Genomic DNA, 27,957 nt, shown 5'->3' on the forward strand with positions numbered 1-27,957 from the left:
ATGCAGTCTTTTTGAATTTGACTTATATTTGGTAATAACCCCCCTCTCTTTTCCGATTTTTGGGACAAGGTATAGATAGTTTGCATAATCCAGGTAAAATACACTGAAAAATAAAGAAAATCCTTTACCTCAATATTTCATCCCTTTTTTTTTTTATCACCAAAGTTTTGCCCAAATCCAGGGAAAGATTCAACAAGTCTGGTTCAACAGAATAACGCATGTACGTGTACAATTTACCAGATACTTTTTAAATAATACTGCTAGTGTATAAAGCTCATATGATCCTACATGGAGTAAAATAAATGCTCTGGAGTAACGTATTAACAGACAGACCACAAACTGTGATATATAGTACAGCTGACAATTCTGGGCATGGTCTTCCACAGGAACACATGAAGTATACTTCCCAAACCTCTGGTCTGAAAATACTAGTACTACCGACAGATCATTGTAAGAAGTCTACACTCGTCAATAGTTACCACATACCTGCTCGCAGTAAAAGGTTCTGGCATGCCAAATAATTTCTGATACACATGCATGAAAATTTTTCAAAAAACTGTAAATATCTTTTCTGTTACAGCGTTGCTGCTAGCCGTCAACATGATTGCCACTACTGTGATAGAGAAGTTTAAGAAAATTGATGCGTCATTACGAGTGAAGGATGCTACGTATTACCTAGCCAGACTGTACAATGAACTGGGATATACGTCGGAGCGTAACAAGTGTGCCTATCAGTTCCGACAGTTAGACCTCCAGTATCCTACACAAAACAGAGTCATAGTCAATGCATTATGATAGGAAATGACATTGTATCAGCATTTACCTTCATTCCTGGATTTTCACATCATCAAAGACTTTTTTCTGGGGTTGGGTGGGTGCAGTACATTACAAGAACTACAAACATCTTTTCTCCTGGAGCTGGATCCTTGTTTACATTCAAAAGTGTGTAAAAAAACATGGCCTCCTGATTATGAAGACTTTTTCTAAAAATTTATGAAAATGGTTAAGAGAAAATAAAAACAAGAAAATAATTTATCTGTTAAATTCTTTTATTTTTCATGATGTCATAATATTGAGTTCAATAGTTTTTATATTTCAGACAAATATTAGATCACACTGACTCTCACCCATTGAGGCATCAAGAAGTAGGGAAAAATAGTGTAAACAGATTTATTTTAGCACCCAAATTTCTGGGCAAAATCTAATTAAGCGGAAGGCTTTCTATGCGAAAAGCGCCGAAATAAGAACAGCGCTAAATATGTACATTTACAATATACAATATTTTACCAGAGTACTCCGCAATTAGTAGCAGTCTGTACGAGCCAGTAACGGTGAGGCCCAACTCCTGGCTAGACTCGGAGATGAATCAAATCTCTCCTTGATGTTTGAGAATTCAGTTAGCTTTCAAAAACTTCAATTAATGAAGAATTATTTTTTAATTTAAAAGTACTTTCTGGATGCCCCAATAACCATTCATTTCAAGAAATAATCAAACAACTTTCCTTTCTCTTCAACATACATTCCAGCTATCAACACATAACAATATAGTTCTGTTCGTAACATCAATATATGGCATAGGTGTGTAAAAAAAAATCAGAGGAAAAGCTTCACACAAAAAAAAAAAAAAATTAACAACAACAAAATACAGTAGATTGCCCTGTAAGTTTTGAAATATTTGTGAACACTTTGTCTCAGATTCTACAAGGACTACTGACAAAACATAATTGCTTGATGGATACAAACATATTGAATACTTTTTATAACAACTTGCATTGCTAAACAGACTTGAAACAATAATGTATGAATATTTTCTTTCTTACAGCAACTAAATCTTTCATTTGGTTAAATAACAACAGAGATTTACAAACAACAAAGAAATAAATAAATTGGGGCAAAATATATGCATCTTCATTGAAAATGTTTTGATATACAATGTACTTTAATATTTAGGGGTTTGAATATGGTGCTTGTGATTGGAAAAGTGGTTTTATTAGTTTCTTCTCAGAAATTAAACTGATTGATTAAAAAGCATACTCTTGTACGGTACAAAAAAATAAATTGGCAAGTACCTTTCATGTATAACCAAGTTAAAAATGTTTGAACAAAATCAATTTTATCTTGGCAGTGGTCAAGAAATTACAGCTTGGACGAAAACATTCTGTAGAACGAGTTATTTTAAATTGCTCGCTTAACATATTAAAACTTGCTACAAAGGTCTTATATTTGTCGTTTATAAACATTCAATACCTGTCTATAAGGGTCACCTCATAGTAAATATCGGACTTTATATGGCATTCATTAATGCCTATAGCTAGGATACTTGCGGTGTATGAGACATGCATTTCCGTTCCCTGAGCTGGCTAATAATATATTTTTCTTTTTAATAAGCTAGATTATTGCGAGATAATTATAACCGCTTTGATTAAATGATATGCAAGCGATCAGTTTAATATGTAAGCAGATATAATTAGAACAGCCAGCTGCCAGTCTTGTTTTGTTAAAACTGTTTTTGGTGAATACAAATTACAAGTGTTGACCATTTGTAGATGATGGTACAAATATCTTATTAGTAGGACTACCAAATTGATTTTCAGGCTCCTGTAGAATGGATATTAAACAAATATACCTAACAAATTGTAAAACAACTGTATGAACACATTGTGAGATTAAACAAACTCATCCTTCTATAATGAGAACACACTAAGTCTAGCTAAACTAAAAGGTAGAATAGATCAAAATTCAATCAGCTTTCGTTGTAAACTACATTGATGGGATAATATAAAGCCTTCTACATTAGCAACATCTTATTCATGGAAGCTCAAAGCACAACAATTGAAAAGGTGATGTTAACTCTGTTCCACATTTGATATTGAACCTGTGTTCTGGTCACAAATATAGCATATACCTGATACATATAAGTACATTTTGTATACATTGTATCTAATTTTTGGCATAATGCTCTACTGGTTTTTTTGGGGGGGTTTTTTGCGAGTAATTTTAAGTTTTGTTTAACTATTGAAAACTAGCATACTGGTAGTTGTGTTTTTAGGTGTATCAGAGGTCATGGTCTCTTTATTCTAATTTGTAAACTTTATTTACTTTACAACAATTGTCAAACAAGTTCTATCATCTTATATTAATCACTCTTGTTGGCTCGGCTGGAAGTGCATGAGAGGTCTTAGTGTCGGAAGAAACAAGAGTGCCCGGAGAAAACTCATGATGTCGGGCAGGTGACCCCATACCTTTTCATATCTGATCAGGGAATCGAACCCCGGCCGCCTAGGTGAAAGAAGAGTGTGTTACTACTGAGTCACCCAACCAATTAATCATTTAAACTCATTTCAATGGTCCACTTGGGATCAGGCCCGGACCTCTGGCTTACTAGTCTTATGCTCAAGCAATGGAGATAAAGAGAAGTTCTTTCTAGCCGAGCAGTATATTGTAGCCAGTACCAGGATTACATAGGTACAGGCTTGTATCCAGGTAAGATTTTCCAGTCAACATTTCAGAAACATTTCTTAAGGATTGATAACCAAAAATACATACGTTCCATTAAATCAATAAAAAAAATCAACACAAAGCATGGGACGAGGTAATAATTCAGGTTTCTGGCATAGACTTTCTCTCTCTTTTTTTTGAGAAAATAAACATTAACATGATCACTGAAATTTTATGGCATAAACTACTTAAAAGATACATAGTTTAAATGTATAAAGCATTTAAAAGCAAACACTGGCAGGCAAACATACTATAGGCAGGTATGCATTGAAAACTATTGTACAGGGGAAAAGCTATTACTAAAATTTTGATGAAAAATCTACAATATACGAGAATACATTGACACACAGTACAAATAGGTTTCGATTGAAGTATCCGATTTAAGACAACCCATGTAAACCTAACCTGAACAACTTCCAATATAATTAAGCTGATATGTTGTGAAAGGCTCTCAATATCCACAGATAGCCATTTATGTCTGCCATAGTAAATATGTATGCTTTGTCATAGGATGTAGGGACTTGTCAACCTATGGAACAGATAAGAAGGAAAGGGATGCCATGATTAGGACCCTCACTTAGCTTTTGTTACTGTAAATTTAATGTTATGAATCTCAAGTGTGTTTATATATATGTTAGCTCTAACATCTTTGAACTGTTCAAACATTACAAGTGTATTTTTAACACCAAAACTTTGAGGACATGCAGTCTTTATTTTCATTATTGTTACACTTACAAATTAATATGACTGTAAAATATTGTTACTTTAATCAAAATCTTACATCATGGAGGCTTTATATGTATTTATCAATCAATTTGTTACTTTACATATAAAGTACATCTGGATATTACCATGGGGTGGGGGAATATTTTTTGGTGCTATTTTAAAATTGAGGATTTTAAAAAGATGGGGGGGGGGGGGGGGGGGGGGGGGCTTATTTGTAGGCAGGGGCTTATTTGCAGATAAGTATGATGAAGGATTTTTTCTTTTTTCAGTAAAAATATATTTAAGTACATGTAGGTAAGATACCTTATATAATATGTGTGGTACAAGGCATAACTAGTCATGTTACTGGTTAAAGATTTATGCTAGATTTCTTCAAAACCACATGTACATTACACAATACCCATTAGAACTTTAGTCAAGAGGATACTGTATAGTTTGTGATATTCAGGGGGATTTAATTTCGTTATGTTCACGAAAACACAAACAAATGTATAATAGAAATGTTTTCTGCAGAGTGTTTACAAGGCTGAAATTTAATACCCGCAATCTAGTTCAGACTGGGACAACAGTGAAATGTTAGTCCAATGAAATTTAATAACTACTGTACAACACAGTATTCTGTCCGTAAATCATTTCATCCAAGTATCACTTCAGTTATTGTGAAATTAGAGGGAACCCAATTATTTTTAAAGTTGGAATATATAACATAGAAAATAATAGGATATCACTGGAGAAAACTGTAATCAATCATATTTACAAGTAAGGACAATACAAATGCAGACATATTTTATACGAATTATATATATTTAACAGCAAGTAGGTATATATATATGTTTTAAATTAGAAAGTGCAAAATGGATGTTTATTCTGCTCCACACAAGCTGGTTAAGTGGTATTACCTATTTTATAAGATTTTAATTAAAGATTTGTGCTCAAGATTAACATAAAACAAAATACACATTAAGTGAAGCATACCCAACAATAAGACTTATGGGTAATGCCGATGTCACTATAATCATAAACTCACTGGTACATTGTACTAGGATCACAGTTACGCTTCAGTTATGCTGTGAATGAGCACAACATTCAAAAAGCATGCACATCACAAAATCTAACACACATAAGAAAAATCAATTTAACAGAAACCTTGTTAGTTCAGGAATAAAAAAAAATGAACATATTTGAAGTTTTCATTAATTGTAAATCAGCACCCGAAGCAAATTTCTGGACCAACAAGGTTCCATCATAATATTTGACTATATACACCTAGCTTGTTCAAAAAGAAATGTTGAGCAAGATTATCAAGTGTTGGCCAAAAGTTATTATCAAAACTTGCTTTTATGGCTGCACCAAACGTACATTTATACTAGCACTGCATTTTGACCAATAATTATGTCTAAACATCTAATAAAACAATTAAGTTCACATGACTTCATGAATATTCATAAGACACAGCACATCATCGTTCACAGATACATGCAGGTAAAAATCTTCAATCACAAAATCAACAATATATATATATATATATGTTACTACCAGATCAATGTGTACATAATATTTACTTCGTAAACACGCGAATATGGAGTCAATCTAATTAACATTATACTTGTGATTTCCACTCCTCTATGATACACTGCAATACAAGATCTTGTATTGCAGTGTATCGTAGAGTATTGGAGCGGAAATAACAAGTCTAATTTTAATTAGATTGAGATGGAGTATACCAACACCATTAGCTTGAAAAACATAGCATTGCATTTAAGAAAGACTTTCAAAGTGGTGTTTTAAAGTACATGTATTTTTGTTACCTTAGCTATATCAAATACTGAGATGATACAGGTTGATTTGTGAGGTTAGCATACTGTTTGTTAAGTTTCCAAATCCCATTACGATATATCTATAAGCTGTACCATGTCCATGTGACTATACAATACTACGTGTTTATACAAGACTAGTCTAATTTTATACATCATAATCGTGGATTAACCATGGATAACACAAAATGTTTAATCAAACACAAACATTGTTATTCCTTGTGGTTGATTGAGACCAACTACATGTACTAGGTATGAAAGTGAACTTTGACTAAGATGTAGTTCCCAAAGACGAAATAATTCACAGCAAGTAAGCTCCCTCCCCAGGTGAAAAAAAAAATGATCGAAAGTGGTGAGGAGGCTTTCTTTGCTGTAAAATTTGATACAGCTAGTTTACTGAAGCATGAAAAACTGAAAATAGTTTGATCACTTTATCAAACATCTTAACTGGTAGCGTTTTGGAAACTTTTCTGATACAGTAAAAAAATAACAACCTTTTTTGGATCATATGAATTGTTTTTTCAGAAAATCAGTAGAAACCTACTACTTTTTCATAAAAAAATACATCTCCGAAATATCAAATGGGAGATTACACATCCACTACCAAAAAGTGTTATAACTTTGTTCAAAAGAGATTTAACATTTACTCATTACAAGAACATTTAACTACTAAAGATAAGAAGTCTCACTGAATCATGACAGGATATATTTCTTATAAGGTTTCCCGAACAAAATATTTCAATAATCAGTTTCAGTAGATATTCAATAACATACAGAAACAGTTTTCTCACATAACTTCATGTTTCAGTAGATATTCAATAACATACACAAACAGTTTTCTCACATAACTTCATGTTTCAGTAGATATTCAATAACATACACAAACAGTTTTCTCACATACTTCACAGAGTGATCCTATCATTCGCTACAGAAGAAATAATTCTATCTCGCATGGGGTAGACAATGACAGGTGGCACTCACCACAATATAATATCAATGAACTGGTGATGTGACATCATATTGCACTGATGGCATGATGCCACTCATTTGTTGTGAATGAGGTATCCCCCATCTCAACCCTAGGGTTTTGTGGACGAAGATTAATATGAATTTAAATACTACTAAATTAATTAAAAGTACATATTTGTGATAAAAATAATTCCACATGGATCTGTTCCTAGGACAAGGATATCTCAACCAACAACAAGCCTCACACTGACCAAACATACTCTTACACAAATGTTGATAGGAACAGACCCATGAAAGATTCTATTGATCACATGAACTATATCTATAATCCTATCAATAAATTTCCTGGAATCATTTCAGCTACTTCAATGATAAATGGAAAACTTTTCAAGTAATTTGGAAGCACTTACAGTGTATGGAAAAATGTAAATACTAAAATATTTAGGTTTTAACAATAGATTTTGGGAACATTTATGGGAAAATTACTAATATATAATATATGCATAATCACGTATGTATACATTTCTGCCAATATTAGTCGTCATATATACTACATAATTTATAATAATATTATAAAATTATTCACTTTTTTCATTCAACAAAATTATCACTAGGCTTATCCTGAAAATTTTTCTTTTAGAATACAATTACATGTACTTAAAATCTACCTTGATATTTCCAATCCAAGATTGTAAAAATAATTATTACGGTATATAATCATAATATATAGAATTTTGGGACATACACAAGTCATTAAACAGTTAAGGGACCTTAGAATTACTGTAAAAAATCTTGGTATCATAATTCGTCTCGTTCATTCATGTTACCAGTGTCTTCTTTCTCGCCTTTCCGTTCTTTTTTATTCTGAGATGTGATTGTTGATTGAATTACAGGTATATGTATATTATGATCTTTCTTTGGCTCTAAGACAGGGACAGGTACATCTGGTCCAAAAGTACTTTTATCGACCTGAAAATCACTTTGAGAAGTCTCCTCATTTGTTATAATGTTGTCACTTTGAGAAAATTCCTCCTCATTGCTACCTCTCTCACTTCCTTGGACTTCGTTTTCTTGGAATGTTGAGGTTCCATCCCTAGCTTGTCCAGCGAGCTGGGACGAGTCCGAATCTTCCTCTTCTTCCTCCGTTATTGTGATTATTTCCTCTAATGTATTTATTTTAGCATGAAGTTTTTTATGCTTACCAGTTTTTTCTTTCATTTTACCAGTTTTTTCTTCCACAAAGTCTTCTTCAGATGCATAATGACTAAATTCATGTTGTATTTTTGGGAGTTTTTCCTGCACAATGTCATCACTTGATTTGTCATGCGATTTTAAAGGTTTTATCACTAACAATCCGGCTAATTTATCAAACATTTCCTGAGAATTATCATTAGCATCATGTACTTGAAAACCAAAATAAGCTGCCTCTAATAATCTGGCTATTGATATAAGATAATCCGCTTGATTGCTTAAAGTTTCAAAGTTTGTCCTTTGCTGCAACACCTGGACAACACTAACGTATATTTGGTTGAGTTCTGGCTTCGTTGTTGGTACTTTAGAAGATGCCAGATCATCAAGCTTAAAAACAATTTGTTTAGTACCATCTGATAGATGTTTCATTTGTATAACATCTCTATCAACAATCTTTGGATGCTGAGGCTTGTTAACAGTCCGTCCTACATCCACCACGAGCTGAACATGTCCGCTACTTGTCGGAAGTCTGTACGTGCTACTTTCCCTTGTTTCCCGTATGTGTATGCGATGTTTGCTAGGTTTCCGAGTGTCCTTTGCTTGTGGTGTTTGTACAACATCTGGTTCATCAGTCTCCTTAGGAGCAGCTTTCTTGTCAGTGCTGCCTCCACATGTGGGACCATTAGCTTCCAGTTCCTGTTCTATCACCGATGGTGGCTCCTTGGGTAGAAACGCCTCTGTAAAATATAAAGTGTATGTAATGTAGATATGCTTCTATATAATATACATTGTATGTGATGTAGATAGTCTCTATATAATATACAGTGTATGTGATGTAGGTATGCCTCTATATAATGTAGGTATGTCTCTATATACTATACAGTGTATGTATTGTAGATATGTCTCTATATACTATACAGTGTATGTATTGTAGATATGTCTCTATATACTATACAGTGTATGTGATGTAGATAGTCTCTATATAATATACAGTGTATGTGATGTAGGTATGCCTCTATATAATATAGTGTATGTTATGTAAATAAGCCTCTATATAATACAGTGTATGTTATGTAAATAAGCCTCTATATAATATACAGTGTATGTTATGTAAATAAGCCTCTATATAATACAGTGTATGTTATGTAAATAGGTCTCTATATAATACAGTGTATGTTATGTAAATAAGCCTCTATATAATATACAGTGTATGTAATGTAGATCACTTTATATTTGCAAATTATGAATTTCAAGATTGTGTGTTTCTACACCTACTGGTACTATTTTGAGTGCAAGCCAAAAATAAAATAACACAAAATAGGAATAATCTACAGTATTTCTCATCAAAGAGCATATGTTGTCTCTGTTTTTTGCTTCTGTTTCTACAATCATTTAAACTGTTCATCAATAATTTAAGCTTCAAGTTTGACCCACAGGAAAGCAAATTTTTTTGTTACAATTTTACTTCAAAATTAAAACAGGTTGTCAATGACTTTAATAGTGTTTGAAGGTAAATATCATGAAGATAAGTGCAATGAAAATTCTTGACATTTTCTTCCCTTACTTGAACATAAACAAGCCAAAATATGAGGTACATTTTCGTGTTCATGCTTTGGACAATTCAAAATCGAAACAACAGCAAATATATACAAACATGAGTTAAGAGTACACATATAAGTCAAGTTGCCCATCTAAATGATATTCTCCTAAACGAAAATGGGGACATGTAAGAATTGAGAATAAAAAAGCGAATATTCTAAATGGTCATATAAAATATCTATGGATCATTAGATCTCAATCATGGTATATTTGTTACCATTATGCTGTTGGAGATAAGGCAAACTCCACTATTAAAGCATCTCTGTATACCCCACCAGACATTTCAATATATCATCCCATTGGGTGACCTTGACATCAGTTATGAATGTTACAAAAAAGCAGCAAATCAATGGCACATGTTTAATATTTACATATAAAAGGGGAGGTGCAAAAGTAATAAATTTTAAAATCTATGATATATTAAAGATTTGTCCATTTTAATTCATTATTTGCTGAAGTGGTAAATTATCAAAGTTCACCAATATGAGGTACACCAGATACATGGCCTGTTTAGCTAGAAAATCAATGATGAGGTACAAGCCATGCTCACCTGAATTCATTTCACGCTCCCCTAGAAGAACTTCAAGGTCGGGAAACTCTTGAAGAAGTTTTAAGACTGTCTGTCCTTCCTTGTGGAACAAAAACACAAGTGGAATTTCCACATCCTGCTGGCCATCCCCAGACATGGCAAACAGGGCATGGCTTTCACTGGAGCTCCCCTCGGTATTGTCTGAAAAAGGTAATATGTGATTATCTCAGAATTTACTTATGTACAGATTCTGAAAAGTAAAACAATAGACTAGCAACAGGCTAAAATAAGACATTGAACATTGAGTTTATTTTTACGGCAATAGCAGCTGACAATAAAAAGAGAATTTTACAGAGAAAGCAGCTCTAGGGGTAATAAACACATAATGTCTATTCAGGACATGGAGTAGAAAACAAAGTTAAAGTTGTTATGATATCTTGGAAATAGTATTGATGTAATTACATACCTATAACAATGCTCCCTCTAGCTCCTGCTTTTTGCAGCTGTCTTGCCTGAAAAGATGCAATTTGAAACTTTTAACTTAAAGGTGATTTATTGTTTTATTCACAATATTTATAATACTAAATTATATACATTGGAATTTATTTCTTTTGATATTTTTTGGAAGAATTCTGAATCAAATGTGCTATAAATTATTGGATCATATTTTTTGAAATATATAGTTGTTCATTTCCTTACATAGGGTATTTTGACTGATATGATAGAGATGATGAGATGATTTAGTCTTAATACATTCAAATCCAATATCAAGTCACAACATTGTCCCCTAGGCATGAAATGCTTTAGACTCAAGTTGTAATTTTTCACAAAAACAAGAACAAGATGTGGTAACATTTGTATGAACTAACATTACAACCCATCCTAAACAAGCATGTGTCCCCTTAACAAGGGCCCAATGGGCCCAAATCCCTCACCTGTTATCCAGTCATCCTTTTTATACATAAACATAATTAAGCACAAGTGTATCAGAGACCATATATAAGATCTCAGGGTCTGGCAGTTATTTGAAAATGTGTCTTTTAAATATTTTGGCCAATTTAACTCATTCAAACTTAAATTATGGTCAATGTCATTCATCTGAACAAAAAAAGCCAAATATCAGGTCTCTGGACCTTTTGGTTATCGAAAATAAATCATAGAAATATTTTAGTCTATTTAACCCATGTGATCATGGACGGACGGACTACAGACAGACAAGGCACGCTGCACCAAGGCATAAGCTCACTTGCCCTTCGGGTAGGTGAGCTAATATATATATAAAGTCATCATCTGCTATCAATATTCTAAAATTCACTATGCCAGACAGTTTTCCTGGGAACCAAAACATTAGAATGTACAAAACTAAACTGCACACTGTAAATGAACGAGTTTGATGAGTGGCCAACAATGTTACCTTGTCCACAAACATACAGCTGCCCCGCTCGATGATGGCGATGTTCCCTTCCACCTCCTCAAAGTTGGTAATACTACTACACGCATTGAATGGATCAGCTTTCACAGCAACTCCTTGGATCTGGTAAATGGAACAAAATATGTCAACTATTTAACAATGTATCTTTCCATTCACACACTTCCATCCATTCCAAATACTTTAAATATGATATATCTGTATCCTCTACAGGCATGGCCATTGTTGTGACATATGGTTAACGTACATAACTTGGCGTACTCCACTGAATTTAAACAGATTAGCGTCATGATGAATTATGGTACTAATAATAGCTGCCATAGAAAACAAACATAAGAAACTTCAGTTAATGCAATCATAATTTGGTGGAAAAAATTTGCACTAAATCGATCTTTGACCTTGAAATGAAGGTCAGTGACCTAGTTATAGTACACTGCATTGCTTCTTGGTGATGCATGCTGAAATTTCAGCATGATATCTTAAAAACATTCAACAAGATTGAACAACAAGAACAACATCCAAAAGAACAAGATACCTCCCTTGAACACGATAGGAGACATACTGGCTGAAAACCCCTTCTAACTAATATTAAAAGGATTCCATAAATATTGCCAATCACTAAATCTTAAAATTCTACACTACATAATGATACATTTCATGTTACAGTAATACAATTCTCCTCAAAAGTGGCGAACCTCATAATTATGTAGCAAGTTATTTGCATCCATCTTTAAAAGTCATTCCTCAGTGACATCGATATCCCTCACTGAGGAGACCGAACCCACAAACAGACCAAGAGAGATTTAAGTAAGAGTGACAAAGCTGTTTCAACAGGAATCTACCCATTAAAATGCATACTTACTGGAGGGTTACTTTTCAGACTGTAACCAAACTGTGCAGGTCCAGCTTTGAATGACAGTGATCCAAAGTAAGGGTCAGAGAGAACCTGTACTATCATTGGGTCATGTTGAGCTGTAACCAGATACAATTGTAGACAATGAAAAGAAATTATAACAAATGTCAAAGTGGTATTTCTCTATCACAGCATTATAATTAGTTGTTCAGGATAAAATCTTTGAAGCGGCGAGTAAATATTAAAACCTAACTCATCAAAGTAGCAATGAATACAAGTGTGTCTACAGCTGCCACATCTCCCTCAACTTTTCATATTTTCACATTAACATTTGATATGTTAAGAGCACCTGCTGAAATTAGCTCACATACCCCTTTCCCCCTCCAAATCTATAAAGTTAATATTAATATTTTAACAAAACCGGAATTTAAATAACCTTGACATTTTTTTAGAGGAGAAATTTTTATAATTTTATAATTTGCAGAAGTGATCCAGCTGGATTTGTAAAAAGTTCAATCATTATTTAAGGGACCATTCAATTAAATACTACACATTGATTCAAAACAACTTTCATAAGACTATTTTCAATATATTTTCCAATGTTCAGCCTTTCCTCTCCCTCACAGACACAGTGGAGCTGACTTACATTCTTGTTGCTGGTGACGAGACAGCTCAATCATCTCCTGCATAAACTTCATCCCATCCTCAGCATCTTCTGGACTTGCAGCCTATAAACACAAGACAGTGATCTGCATATGTACTGTTTATATTTATTTACATAATGTTTTTATTCAGGAAACTTATGGGTCAGCTGTTTAAGTCTGCATACCAACACATTACCAGCATTATTTTTACCATTTCTATCATTTTTCTTTCTCTGTAACCATTAAATCAGACATGTACACCTTTGACACCTATCATTGAAATCGTATAGTCAGGATTAAAACAGTCTGTTTAAAATGTGTTTACCAAGATCTATTTCACTCTGTCCCATCCTCAACAGGTCAATGTCTTCATCTTCCATTACATAATTTCTCAATCTTTAAATGCAGCACTAATTTTTTCATGAATTACCTCCCCTGCCGTGTGGAGCAGTTGCACTCGTCCATCAGCCATTGTTGCTATTTTTATCCCCATCATGACCAGGAGTTCTAGCTGTGCTTTATTACCAGCTATGAAGTCAGCGGCCCTTAGACGTGGCTTACGACCATCCCTGTAAAAAGAAACACCAAAATTACATATTAGTGAATATCAATTATCACCGAGGACATTGTGTTCATTTGCCTATTATACATTATTTCTGTTCACGAAGACAAAGTTCAATTAACTGAGCAACAATTTGAAAACTTAGTTAACATGGCCACATTTATATTAACATTCCTTATCTGAAGGATATTCCTTACTTAAAATTATCCATAGGAATGTGATATTAGACTTAAGAAACAAAATGCTAGTTACGGAACTCCTTAAATTCTGTTATGCTTTCCTATAGAAAAAGTTAAAAAGTTACCTCAAGCTAAGGAATATTTATAACTGGAGCCATATAATTGAAACTAGAAAATTGTTTATTTAAAAAAAAAGTTTTTTATGATAAATTTTCCATATTTTTACTACATGTGCGACTTCTGGCTAGATTATCTACACTTGCTTCTTTGTGTTGATGTTATATTTGCCGACCATGTTCTGGACCTTGGAGCGAAGGTTGAAGGCGTAGTTGTTGGTACCCTGGTACAGATGTTGGAGGTTAGGACAGGTGTGGTACCTACTGTCCTCTTCATACTCAAGGTCTGAATGGTGGGACATACTCTCAAAACTCTCGCTGAAATCTCCCATATCCTGGTACACTTCACTCCTTACCTGATAACAAAACCAGTCAAATCACAGAGAGTTTTAAATTTTAGACTTAAACCAGTAATGTTATTTTTACCATTTATTTAAATCTCAATATAAACATATGCTTAACATATCTTTTGACCTCTTTTGAGTTTCCAGTTGCTTCCTAGGTCCTTGAGGCCCCTGGAAGGATGCAGTTTAATATATGTTTTGTTCTTCTGTACCAGGACTACCTAACTCTCAATTTTTATTGAAAGGTGCTATATATATATATATCATGTGTGGCTATTTAACATCTTTTTAACAATCCTTAAATCAAAATTTGACATTATATTTCATTACTGTTTTCATAATTTTTTTTTTTTTTTTTTTTTTTTTAAATATTTCTGAAATTATTTTTAAAATTATTCTATCATCCTACTGACATGTAAAATGAGTCTTAATTGATATCACTTGACATGTTACACCTACCTTTGGGAGTCTGGAGGTCATGTTGGTTACAGACAGTGTGAGAGGTAGAAGGTGAGCTTCTGTGGTGAATATGTAATCATCTATATCTAGTTCACGTTCAGACTTCTCACTGAACATTAGGTAGAGGTATTTAAACGTCTCGGCCAGTACATAAGAATCCATCCTGTACATACGTAACACATTATCAGTGAATAGGAAAAGGAAAAGTGGTAATTTTTTCTCAAATATGTCCAGTAAAACCTTGTTATACTGCTGTGTATTGTCCTACGTCATTTTAATGCTGTTTCACAGTATAAAATGAAATAATCATTGTCTATAAACATTCTCTTAAAGTTTAAAGGGGCATTCCTTCGTTCGCACATCAGAAACATGCACAATTTCTATTGATGAAATCTATATCAGAACAATGATTATACGAGTGTTTGTGCCTACAAGTAATGAAGTTAACGCCGAAATGTACAGGAGAAATACTGTATGTTTTTGAAGTAATTAGTGATACTTCGGGTCGAATTAAGAACTTTCAGGACTTAATACTTGAAGAACTTTGGTTTATCTTGAGAGTAAAACAGCCTTTTTAATGTAAAGACTATAACTTTTACTATTTGGAAAAAATAAATATTTTCCACTAAGTTTAATCTCGATGACCTAAACTTTATTCAAACAAAGAAATGCCCAGACCTTTTAAGAAAACTACCTGAACAGCTTAAAGCCATGTTAATAAATGCAATACCATTTAATTGAATGTGACATATAAACTATAAAAAGTATTAAATCTTTTACTTGAAACCTTTCATTTAAATACTAGCTTAATTACAGAAAGAATCTTCATAACTCACTGATCTTCATGTACTCCAGTTGTAACATCCTTGATTGCAGCGAAGCCACAGTCGACACGGGCGTAGGTGTCGAGGTTGTTGATCACCTCCTTCCCTACATTGAGGTAGTGTGGATCTCCTGTGGCCTGTTCAGACGAAAATAAAAGAAAAATTTTGAAATGTCATTCGATGATGAAATATAAATCACCAGGATGCAAGTAAACAAACAACAGTATGAGATGTGGATTTGACAACTTACCTTATAGAGGAAGTATGTGGATTCGACAACTTACCTTATAGAGGAAGTATGTGGATTCGACAATTTACCTTATAGAGGAAGTATGTGGATTCGACAATTTACCTTATAGAGGAAGTATGTGGATTCGACAACTTATCTTATAGAGGAAGTATGTGGATTCAATAACTTACCTTATAGAGGAAGTATGTGGATTCAACAAACTCAGGCCTCAATGGATGGTGTCCCCAGTGGACACGGAAATCTGTTGTGAAAGCCTGCAATAATCAAGATAAAAAAAAACATGAAAACCATTGTTTGGATTCATAACAGTTTGTTACAATTTGCTTTGTTTTGGAACTCTTCATGTGAGTGAGTCACATAAGGTGACGTCCTATCAACAGCTAAGGTCATTCAAGGACGGGTCTACATTGTTAATGCTTTAATTAAGCAGACAGCAACAACTGGTACATAATCTTTACAAGGCTTTACAACTAAAGCAATGAGAGGTCAGACACCACTTTACTCTCTATCCTTGATCTTATCCCCTCAATCGACTGTGTATCACATGTTCTATTTTTAGATGCTAGCCATGATGATTACTAATGTTACATTTTTGCACCCAGGCCACCTCCAATTATTTTCTGTAAATATACCTCTGGTAAGAAGTTGTGTTTCTGCATTATCTGGTACAACATCTCATGTGTCTCCATGGCTGGTTTTATGTCACCTTTTAGAACCTGTAAACAAATGCCAAAATAATATATATATAGATCTGAAAATTTAAAATTTGTTTTAGATTTGAAGCAGTAATACATTACTCAAAGCTTTTAAACTGCCATTGAATATCAGAAATCATATGAAATATTATTTTTGAAAAGAAGAAAGATAGATGAAAATAAACAGTTTTTTTCCACAAATTGTCTTTAAGCGGTATTCCCTTTAATTTAAAATCAAAATGTTTATAAGAATAATCTTGTAAATAAATACAATATATTTACTACATGTTGCTGAATATTGATGCATAAAAAAGCAAACATTTTCCTGAGAATTCATAAAATGTTTCAATAATCTACCGTACAGTAAATATATACTATATAAAGAATCAGTGCTGTGTATTACCTGTAAACCTGGCCAGAAAGCCAGCAGTGAGTCCATGAAATGTCTGGATATAGACTGAGGTTTGTGCATGTGGACATCCACAAACATTGGTCCTTGACTAATGTACTTCATCACAGCGTCATAGTGCTACAACACAAATAGTGTTCTGTTTAACAACAATCAATAGTCAAATCATATTTCTACATATTTAAAAAAAAAATTCTGACTTTGTAACGTTTTGGTATCAAGGGCTTTGTAATGCATGCACCTTTGGCCTGACAATGCTTTAACTGAAGAAAAGCCACTGGATTTATAGGAACATAAAAACTTCAGAATAACAGACAAAGCACAGTAATGACAGACCAAAATCAACTCTTGTAACCTCAATAGTTTATAACCAACCTTGTTGAATCGCTGGAGGTAAGTGTCGTCCCCCAGTAAGATGTATGCCTTCAGTACATACTCATAGTAGGAGTCGATCCCCGCACCAACACCACTCTCTGTAAAACAGATAGAACATAGCTATCAACCAACACCACTCTCTGTAAAACAGATAGAACATAGCTATCAACCAACACCACTCTCTGTAAAACAGATAGAACATAGCTATCAACCAACACCACTCTCTGTAAAACAGATAGAACATAGCTATCAACCAACACCACTCTCTGTAAAACAGATAGAACATAGCTATCAACCAACACCACTCTCTGTAAAACAGATAGAACATAGCTATCAACCAACACCACTCTCTGTAAAACAGATAGAACATAGCTACCAACCAACACCACTCTCTGTAAAACAGATAGAACATAGCTATCAACCAACACCACTCTCTGTAAAACAGATAGAACATAGCTATCAACCAACACCACTCTCTGTAAAACAGATAGAACATAGCTATCAACCAACACCACTCTCTGTAAAACAGATAGAACATAGCTATCAACCAACACCACTCTCTGTAAAACAGATAGAACATAGCTATCAACCAACACCACTCTCTGTAAAACAGATAGAACATAGCTATCAACCAACACCACTCTCTGTAAAACAGATAGAACATAGCTATCAACCAACACCACTCTCTGTAAAACAGATAGAACATAGCTATCAACCAACACCACTCTCTGTAAAACAGATAGAACATAGCTATCAACCAACACCACTCTCTGTAAAACAGATAGAACATAGCTATCAACCAACACCACTCTCTGTAAAACAGATAGAACATAGCTATCAACCAACACCACTCTCTGTAAAACAGATAGAACATAGCTATCAACCAACACCACTCTCTGTAAAACAGATAGAACATAGCTATCAACCAACACCACTCTCTGTAAAACAGATAGAACATAGCTATCAACCAACACCACTCTCTGTAAAACAGATAGAACATAGCTATCAACCAACACCACTCTCTGTAAAACAGATAGAACATAGCTATCAACCAACACCACTCTCTGTAAAACAGATAGAACATAGCTATCAACCAACACCACTCTCTGTAAAACAGATAGAACATAGCTATCACACCAACACCACTCTCTGTAAAACAGATAGAACATAGCTATCAACCAACACCACTCTCTGTAAAACAGATAGAACATAGCTATCAACCAACACCACTCTCTGTAAAACAGATAGAACATAGCTATCAACCAACACCACTCTCTGTAAAACAGATAGAACATAGCTATCAACCAACACCACTCTCTGTAAAACAGATAGAACATAGCTATCAACCAACACCACTCTCTGTAAAACAGATAGAACATAGCTATCAACCAACACCACTCTCTGTAAAACAGATAGAACATAGCTATCAACCAACACCACTCTCTGTAAAACAGATAGAACATAGCTATCAACCACACCACTCTCTGTAAAACAGATAGAACATAGCTATCAACCAACACCACTCTCTGTAAAACAGATAGAACATAGCTACCAACCAACACCACTCTCTGTAAAACAGATAGAACATAGCTACCAACCAACACCACTCTCTGTAAAACAGATAGAACATAGCTATCAACCAACACCACTCTCTGTAAAACAGATAGAAAATAGCTATCCACCAAACACCACTCTCTGTAAAACCAGATAGATCATGCTACCAACCAACACCACTCTCTGTAAAACAGATAGAACATAGCTACCAACCAACACCACTCTCTGTAAAACAGATAGAACATAGCTACCAACCAACACCACTCTCTGTAAAACAGATAGAACATAGCTACCAACCAACACCACTCTCCTATTAAACAGATAGAACATAGCTATCAACCAACACCACTCTCTGTAAAACAGATAGAACATAGCTATCAACCAACACCACTCTCTGTAAAACAGATAGAACATAGCTATCAACCAACACCACTCTCTGTAAAACAGATAGAACATAGCTATCAACCAACACCACTCTCTGTAAAACAGATAGAACATAGCTATCAACCAACACCACTCTCTGTAAAACAGATAGAACATACATGTAGCTATCAACCAACACCACTCTCTGTAAAACAGATAGAACATAGCTATCAACCAACACCACTCTCTGTAAAACAGATAGAACATAGCTATCAACCAACACCACTCTCTGTAAAACAGATAGACATAGCTATCAACCAACACCACTCTCTGTAAAACAGATAGAACATAGCTATCAACCAACACCACTCTCTGTAAAACAGATAGAACATAGCTATCAACCAACACCACTCTCTGTAAAACAGATAGAACATAGCTATCAACCAACACCACTCTCTGTAAAACAGATAGAACATAGCTATCAACCAACACCACTCTCTGTAAAACAGATAGAACATAGCCTATCAACCAACACCACTCTCTGTAAAACAGATAGAACATAGCTATCAACCAACACCACTCTCTGTAAAACAGATAGAACATAGCTATCAACCAACACCACTCTCTGTAAAACAGATAGAACATAGCTATCAACCAACACCACTCTCTGTAAAACAGATAGAACATAGCTATCAACCAACACCACTCTCTGTAAAACAGATAGAACATAGCTATCAACCAACACCACTCTCTGTAAAACAGATAGAACATAGCTATCAACCAACACCACTCTCTGTAAAACAGATAGAACATAGCTATCAACCAACACCACTCTCTGTAAAACAGATAGAACATAGCTATCAACCAACACCACTCTCTGTAAAACAGATAGAACATAGCTATCAACCAACACCACTCTCTGTAAAACAGATAGAACATAGCTATCAACCAACACCACTCTCTGTAAAACAGATAGAACATAGCTATCAACCAACACCACTCTCTGTAAAACAGATAGAACATAGCTATCAACAACACCACTCTCTGTAAAACAGATTCACCAACACCACTCTCTGTAAAACAGATAGAACATAGCTATCAACCAACACCACTCTCTGTAAAACAGATAGAACATAGCTATCAACCAACACCACTCTCTGTAAAACAGATAGAACATAGCTATCAACCAACACCACTCTCTGTAAAACAGATAGAACATAGCTATCAACCAACACCACTCTCTGTAAAACAGATAGAACATAGCTATCAACCAACACCACTCTCTGTAAAACAGATAGAACATAGCTATCAACCAACACCACTCTCTGTAAAACAGATAGAGCATAGCTAATTCACACCAATCATCCAACACAGGGACTGATTTGAATTAAAATGGAAACAAATTTCACTGAACTGATCTGATATCATACATAATTATAACTCCCACGACACAACTAGGAGACATCATGATGTCAAATGATTACTGGAAAGTCCTTTTTTTCCCACAGTAATTTCAGTAATGCTGCATTCCTTTGGAATTGCCAACTCCCATCACATCAAAATATTTTTGAAGTGGTAGAAATGTAATTAAGGTATTATAATTGAACATACCATGGAACAAAGTATAATTTTTATAACCAGTATTTGGAGTTTGGTCATTCAACCAGATTACTGGGCTGAGAGAACTTTTTCCTGTTGCTATATAATGTAACATTACTGTAAGATAATGAGGTATAAAATAATAGATGTACCTCTGCGAATCCAGTCGCCATTGTGGACGTTGATCACTGTGCCCACCAAGTCACTGGTTCTGTGTCGCTGTTGCCATAAGTAGTCCATGGCTTTATGGGCCTTCTCCTTCAAACAATTTACAATTTAAAATCAATAACATGGAAAGATGCTGTTATTAACATGTAATATTTTATGAGAGAATATTTGTGAATCATGTTTGCTTTTGTTACAGCTTTGAAGGAAATTGAGCAAAACAACAAAAAGTTCAAACCACAAAAAAAATGAATAAACAAAATTCACAATTATTGAATGCGTAGCACACTTAATTTTTCCAATAGTGGTGGTCCTGGGGTAACTTACAGGGGTAGGGGTGGAGGAAGAGGTTGGGGTAGGGATAAGGTGAGATTAGGGGGATAATGACAATAAAGGACCAATTTGTATAAAATAAGCAGCAGTCTGGTTAATTTTACCTCAAATATTGGCTCTCCTGAGAGGCGACTTAGAGCTGCAAACTCCAGCACCATAGTTCCTGCACATGCAGTACAAGTGTCCTTACAATGACTTGTAAGTTCTTTGGTAATCCCGTGTTTTAAATTAACCTACAAACAAAAATTATGAAAACAAAATTACAAAAGTTTCCAATTCTGATGCAGATATTGTTTATTTCAAATGGCACCAGCTTGAACACAACAGAAATCAAACTTCTGCTTCTATGTAATCATACAAATAAAATGTTTCCTAATTAAAACTGCAAACAAAAAATGACATACCAGGGAGGATATACTTGCATTTTTTTCTATCCTTTTAAGGAAAACATTACCTGGTATCAACATCATATTTCAAATTGTTAAATAAATTATACATTTTGTAATATTTAAGAAATGTATATACTTTGATGCAAGTTATCAGCACAACTTAAACGTTCAACATAGATCAGGCAAGACTTCCAGTAAAATATACTTATATCTGCCAAACTTACCCTAGCATAAGGTATACCCGTAGTTGTATTGAAAGCTGGAAGAAGTCTGTACCCAACCTCTTTGGCCATTGATAAAAGTTCATCATTATACCAATCCATGGATTTCTTCTTTTTCTTCAAAAATGTAGCTACAACATGACCCCCTAACAACCCCCTGGAAAATATGATGCACTATGGAAATGTCATGACTGTCTTAACAATGAAAAACATCAAAAACAAAAAATATCTGGATCACTAACAACATTGATAAACCGATTAGTAGCATACAATTTATGATACAACTGTCAAAATACCAGCACTGTGTTAATTCTCTAAGTTACCACTATGTTTGAATGGAATATAAATGTGCCATATCACATATTTAACATAGTACTGCACTCAAAAGGTTCATTATTTCATCAGATTCTATCAGTATTTTGAAGAAACATTCATTTTTTTCTACTGGTAATGGATTAGTTGCCTATATAATAAAACCTTGATTTTAATCTATATTTGTAGGCTGTTGCATGGAATTGCTTATATGTAATGTTACAGTAATGAGTTTCTGTAATTTATATACTCTAAAAGTCAAGTCTGTATTTGATCCTAGGAAAAGTATTACATTTCAGCCCTACACTAAACTGATCATCACAGGTAACATTCTAAATGAATATCAATAAGAATCAATCAGGTTCCATATATACAATGAAACCTGACTTTAGTGACACTGTATGGGACCAAGTCAATGTGTCGGATATGAGAGTGTGTCGGGAAAGTCAGTATCGGCAATAATAGTGAGGCATGTTACTGTTCTGGTGGATATGGTAAGATTTGGCAGGATTCCATTAAAGTCAGAGATCGGTTAAGTCAATATTGGCAATAATAGTGAGGCATGTTACTGTTCTGGTGGATATGGTCGGATTTGACAGGATGTCGTTAAAGTCAGTGATCGGTAAAGTCAGGTTTCACTATATATCTATATAGTAACATCACTTACCCAAGTACACGTATATTAGTTTCAAACACAGAAACTATAATATCACTATCAAATTTAGCATGTTCAATAACTAAATGGACTGCCTTTTCAAATTCTTCAATTTCACCCAGGACCTGAAAACCAGTACAAAAAAACAACATTATTGATAACTTACATGTGACACAGAAAGGAAGAATACTGAGATAGATTAAGTATCTAAACACATTCAGATTCTAAGAACTGTCTCTTCATATTAGTGTTCTCTGATGTTAATGATAAATGGAAATCTGACTTTCCTCTAGGATAGTACAGTGTAGTCATACAATTTTTGAGACAATGATGTATGGCTGATACTCTGTGTGAATTTGAACATTGGAACCAGTTTATTTATCCTAAATTTTACATTGTTCACATGTGATAACATATAAAAAGTAAAGTTAAAAGTAGTTGATCCAATCGAGATGAAATTTCAATTTAGCACTTTAATAATCTTTTATTACATTCAATAACGTATTTTCAATGTCTTAAAATTACAGTTTATACAATACATTGTACATTAGATAATTGAAGACATGATATATAGTACAATGTACATCCATGAAATACCTACCACTAGTGTATCCAAGGTGTCAATAAGTGTAAGTGTGAAGCTGTAACGATAAAAAGAAAACAAACCTTTATCAAATCTTGTCATTCATATCAAATGGAAACATTAACATCATCAACTATTGAAATTATTTTTGTAATAATCTTGAAGTGGTGTCTGTTGTCAGATTTGATTGGAAGGTATATGTTAAAACAGTCATACAATCATGTAGTTTTGTTTTGTTTTTAACTTCTTACCTCAACCAGAATACCACATAATTGAATAGCCTTAAGGTATGAATGCTATCTATATATATATCAAGTTTAGTATTTTAAAAAGTACTTTAAAAGCACATGAGACAAAAGGTATACATTAAACAATAAACAAGCACTTTTATATGCATTAGGGGAACTCACTTTCCAAGGCTATCGTCAATATCACCTCGACTTGGCATGGTGCCCCTGTATCTACCTTTACAGCTCAGGGGCATCAACTCGTCTGCAGGGAAGGCATGGTTCTAAAAACATATCATCACATATTCACATACAATGTCATTACATTGTGAGTCCAGGTACGTACAATATATATATACAGTATTTAATATTTTAAGTGCACTGTAAAAATCAGAAAGGTTTATTTCCAGGAAACATTTTTTTTTCTTTCTGGATAGAGTCTTCAGTTACAAGACTGTAATCATATAAGGCATAACAGGGACGTAAGTAACATTTTTATGGAATTTAATTACTTTAATTCATTTTGCATTTCCAGTTAAATGTACCTGGTATGTTGCATTTCCAGTTAAACATACCTGGTACATACTAAAGTAACAAAGTTAACCATAACAAGAGGTCCAATGGGCCTGAATCCATTATTCCCCACCTGCTTTTAGACCAACTTTGAGGTTGATCTAGGTCTGATATATGCAGATACTAACTAATGCTGATAACCACTTTATCAAATTATCAGAGAAGGCTAGCTAGGTTTATTTAAGTAAATTGTTTAAGCCTTCATTCCAGAATACTATTGGCCCAATATCAGGTCTCAGGAGTCTCTTGGCTATTAAGAAGTCATTGTTTAAAGATTTTAGCATATTTGCCCCCTGTGACCTTGACTGTAGATCAAGGTCATTCATTTGAACAAACTTGATAGCCCAGCATGCTACACGCAAAATAGCAAGTCCCTGGATACTTGTTTATTAAGAAGAAGTCATTTAAAGGTTTTAGCCTATTTGACCACAGTGACCTTAAATAGGTCATTCAAACTTGGTATCCCTTTACCCCAGCATGCTACAGACCCAATCTCTGCACCTCTTGGTTATTGAGAAGAAGTTGTTTACAGATGGTAGCCTATTTGACTCCTTTAAAGATGTTAGCCTATTTGACTCCTGTGACCTTGAATGTGGATCACGGTCATTCATTCGAACTTAAAACTTTGTAGCCTTTCACCCCAGCATGCTACACGCAAAAAAGCAGGTCCCTAGATCTGTGCCTCATGGTTATTGATCATGAGAAGTTGTTTAAAGGAAAAAGTTGACGCCAGACAAACAGATGGACAGACCCTGCACAACCGCATAAGCTCACTTGCACTTTGGGCAGGTGAGCTAAAAATCAGAGATATAACATAGGATTAGGTTTTTATAATGTACCACAATGGGGCAAAAAAAGCATATCTTACCATGTACGAATCATAAGCATGCCGAAACATTTCCACAACTTTGTCCCTAGAAACAAGAAAAACAAATTTAATTAATGGTACAGTATTTGTATGTCAATAAATGCATCTTGTAAGGAAATAGTTATAGACAGGACATCCATGCTCTGTGATGAATATACAGTGTATATATATATCTCCATTGAAGAAGATTTCTAATGCAACTTGCTTCAAATATATGGCATGTGATTGTAACAACAATAATTTACATACTAAAGATGTTTATATAATGTATCTTAATTTGCTTTTTCACAAAAACATTTCAACTACATGTACAGGGATTTGAAGATTTAACCAATTCCAAAACAGGGAATTTATAATGTCAATATATGCACTGTTATATTTAGCTGGTAATGACCTGTATACAGAAGACAAGAATTCCATAAATGACAGTGGATGAGTTGACTCTAAATGACCAACAGCAAAGAAACCAATAATCTTAAATAATGTACAGAAACTAATATTCTATTTGGACCTTGACCTCTGTTCTTCAGATCTCAAAGGTAATCACAATCATAAGGACCTTGACCTTTGATCTTCACACCTCAAAAATTATCAAAATCAAGTTATATTAGGAACCACTGTTACTGCACTGGAATCCTTGTACAGATGCCACAGGCCAACACAATTCAATGGATACAGCTAGCTAATTAAAGTTGCAGCCAATACAGTGATATACATATATACATGTACTAGTATATAACACCATCTGCCTTTATAATTATATATGTCATGTTACTGTTGAAGTTATATGCCTGAAGTTCTATTAACATTATCAAACATTCAGAAGAGACTGACAATTTTTCTTCTTCAATTTTACACAATAATTTGCTGCAATTATAAAGTGGTTTCTATTACTCAATCAATTATTAAGTGGTTTCCATATACATGTACATGTATATATATGTGAGTGTCATTCTGATTTGAAACAACTTGAGTGCATTTTCAACCTTAAATGACTCCAATACTAATGTTGGCTCTCATTAGTGAGCTTGAGCATAAGCTAATAATATCATGTAGGAAATATATACATAAGAAACAGTATCAGCTTCTGTACATTATGGTGAGCTTAGGTTGATGGTGTGATCTAGTCAATGGAGGGAATTTTATTCCATTTTTAAGGACACCGTTGAGAATTTGATCAGTTATGCTATTTTTTGCATGTAACTTTTTGAATGTATATCAACACCCAACCCCTGCTATTTCTTGCATGTTTTAGAGTTCAGACACCTTAAGTTAATCTTAATAGTCAGGTTAATTCAGACTAAACATAGAAGCACTCTTTTGAAACTAAGACAAAATTGAATCTGTTGATCTACATGTTAAATATAAAGTATCAGTCAGATATCCTAAAATAAAGAAATAATGTTTTGTATAATTACATACAAGTACTTAGTGTATATATATGTTTACTCAATTATAGAGTAAATGCCATCTCGCAAAATTAAGACTGTCTCAACTTTCTGAGTGAGTTCCCAATTGCAACCTGACCACTCACCATAAACAAAAGAACATACATACATGTACGACACACTAACACAAGTCAACCCAGACTGGAATATTTAAAATTTCTCTTCCATATGGGAGCGCCACAACACAAATTAAAAAAACGCAATGCATATGTAGAGCAGCACAATGCCACCATAACAAGATCATAATACCTATATATATTACCAGTTCAGTCACAGGTATACTACACCAACTTCAATGGCCTCCACGCTAAACATGCTGAATACAATCTAGACTAATCCTATCCACCCATAAACTGCATCACATGTACAGTAGGTCTTAGAACTAGACATCCACACCTTTTTTCATATACTGTAGACACTTAAAGGAGTCGAAATTAAAGGACACATACAAATACTCTTCTCCCCACATACAATTGTATTGATAATGGAACGTCCTGCCTGGAGCAGCAGAACAGTGCATTACACTACAAGAATTTCAGCACATATCCCCTACCTAGCCTTTGATGCCCTGACATGCTGTTGTCTTGTCAACATTACCGTACAATTATCAAATTCTTGAAATTGCATATTGCTGATTTTTTAACATCAACTTCTATTTTTGAATCTAGAGTAGATACAACTATGCTGTGTTATTTGGTTACGCATGCTTATTTCAGAATCAACTTTTAAAAAATTCTTGTGACAAAGTGCCGAATTTGACAGATTTTTAATCCTTCAAATTTCGTGAGTAACGTTACTTCGATTCGGGTTTCACTGCATCAGCTTGCTCATACTCAAGAAATATTTGTTATTCGAAACTCTGAAAATTAACAGATGAACGCTATTCTGTTATTTTATTAATTACTAGAAACAACTGTTTTGAACAAAATCACCGTGCCTTTTGTCCACGTACACGGCGATTACGGAAACCGCCATTTGATACCCACCTTAGTTCTCCTTTTTCTGATGATGACATCCCTGCGACGACTGAATCTTCAACAATGAATATTATCAAAATAACTACCATAGATATTATAACAATTTTTTGGGCCCTCATGATGTTAAATGTCCCTTTCTGGTGCCCTTGAAATGTTTTCAAACAGCCAAACTATCAGAGATGTTGTTGACGTTTGGCGTCAATATGAACAGGGACTGCCATGTTG

At 34.1% G+C, this 27,957-nt stretch overlaps 2 protein-coding genes across 2 annotated transcripts in view; one reads left to right on the forward strand and one right to left on the reverse strand.

Annotated features, from left to right (window-relative positions):
* The window catches only part of LOC117322023 (anaphase-promoting complex subunit 5-like), a 19,961-nt gene extending 18,362 nt beyond the window's left edge, over positions 1–1,599 (forward strand). The window contains exon 18 of the mRNA XM_033876727.1: positions 581–1,599. Coding sequence (XP_033732618.1) covers positions 581–795 — 215 coding nt within the window. The 3' untranslated portion in view covers positions 796–1,599. The remainder of the gene's footprint in view (positions 1–580) is intronic.
* Positions 1,035–27,957, reverse strand: LOC117322022 (ER degradation-enhancing alpha-mannosidase-like protein 3). Its single transcript, XM_033876726.1, has 22 exons — positions 27,742–27,957; positions 25,308–25,353; positions 24,050–24,150; positions 23,658–23,697; positions 23,069–23,181; positions 22,093–22,246; positions 21,584–21,712; positions 21,134–21,239; positions 17,466–17,563; positions 17,085–17,210; positions 16,619–16,702; positions 16,157–16,240; positions 15,749–15,873; positions 14,913–15,075; positions 14,257–14,465; positions 13,683–13,821; positions 13,255–13,336; positions 12,618–12,727; positions 11,741–11,860; positions 10,793–10,838; positions 10,348–10,527; positions 1,035–8,935 (listed from the first exon to the last, which is right to left on the reverse strand). The coding sequence occupies exons 1-22, from the start codon at positions 27,849–27,851 to the stop codon at positions 7,806–7,808; spliced, it is 3,495 nt and encodes a 1,164-aa protein (XP_033732617.1). The 5' UTR covers positions 27,852–27,957; the 3' UTR covers positions 1,035–7,805.

Source organism: Pecten maximus, chromosome 2, assembly GCF_902652985.1.
Source record: "Pecten maximus chromosome 2, xPecMax1.1, whole genome shotgun sequence".
Lineage (NCBI taxonomy): Eukaryota > Metazoa > Mollusca > Bivalvia > Pectinida > Pectinidae > Pecten > Pecten maximus.

Bases quoted from the DNA above. Each gene is read 5' to 3' on its own strand.
- LOC117322022 (XM_033876726.1), bottom strand. From the start codon at position 27,851: ATGAGGGCCCAAAAAATTGTTATAATATCTATGGTAGTTATTTTGATA. The intron at 22,247-23,068 runs GTAAGTGATGTT...CATATTTTCCAG, and splicing joins ACTAATATACGTGTACTTGG to GGGGTTGTTAGGGGGTCATG. The intron at 17,211-17,465 runs GTTGGTTATAAA...TTTGTGTTGTAG, and splicing joins ACCTCCAGCGATTCAACAAG to CACTATGACGCTGTGATGAA.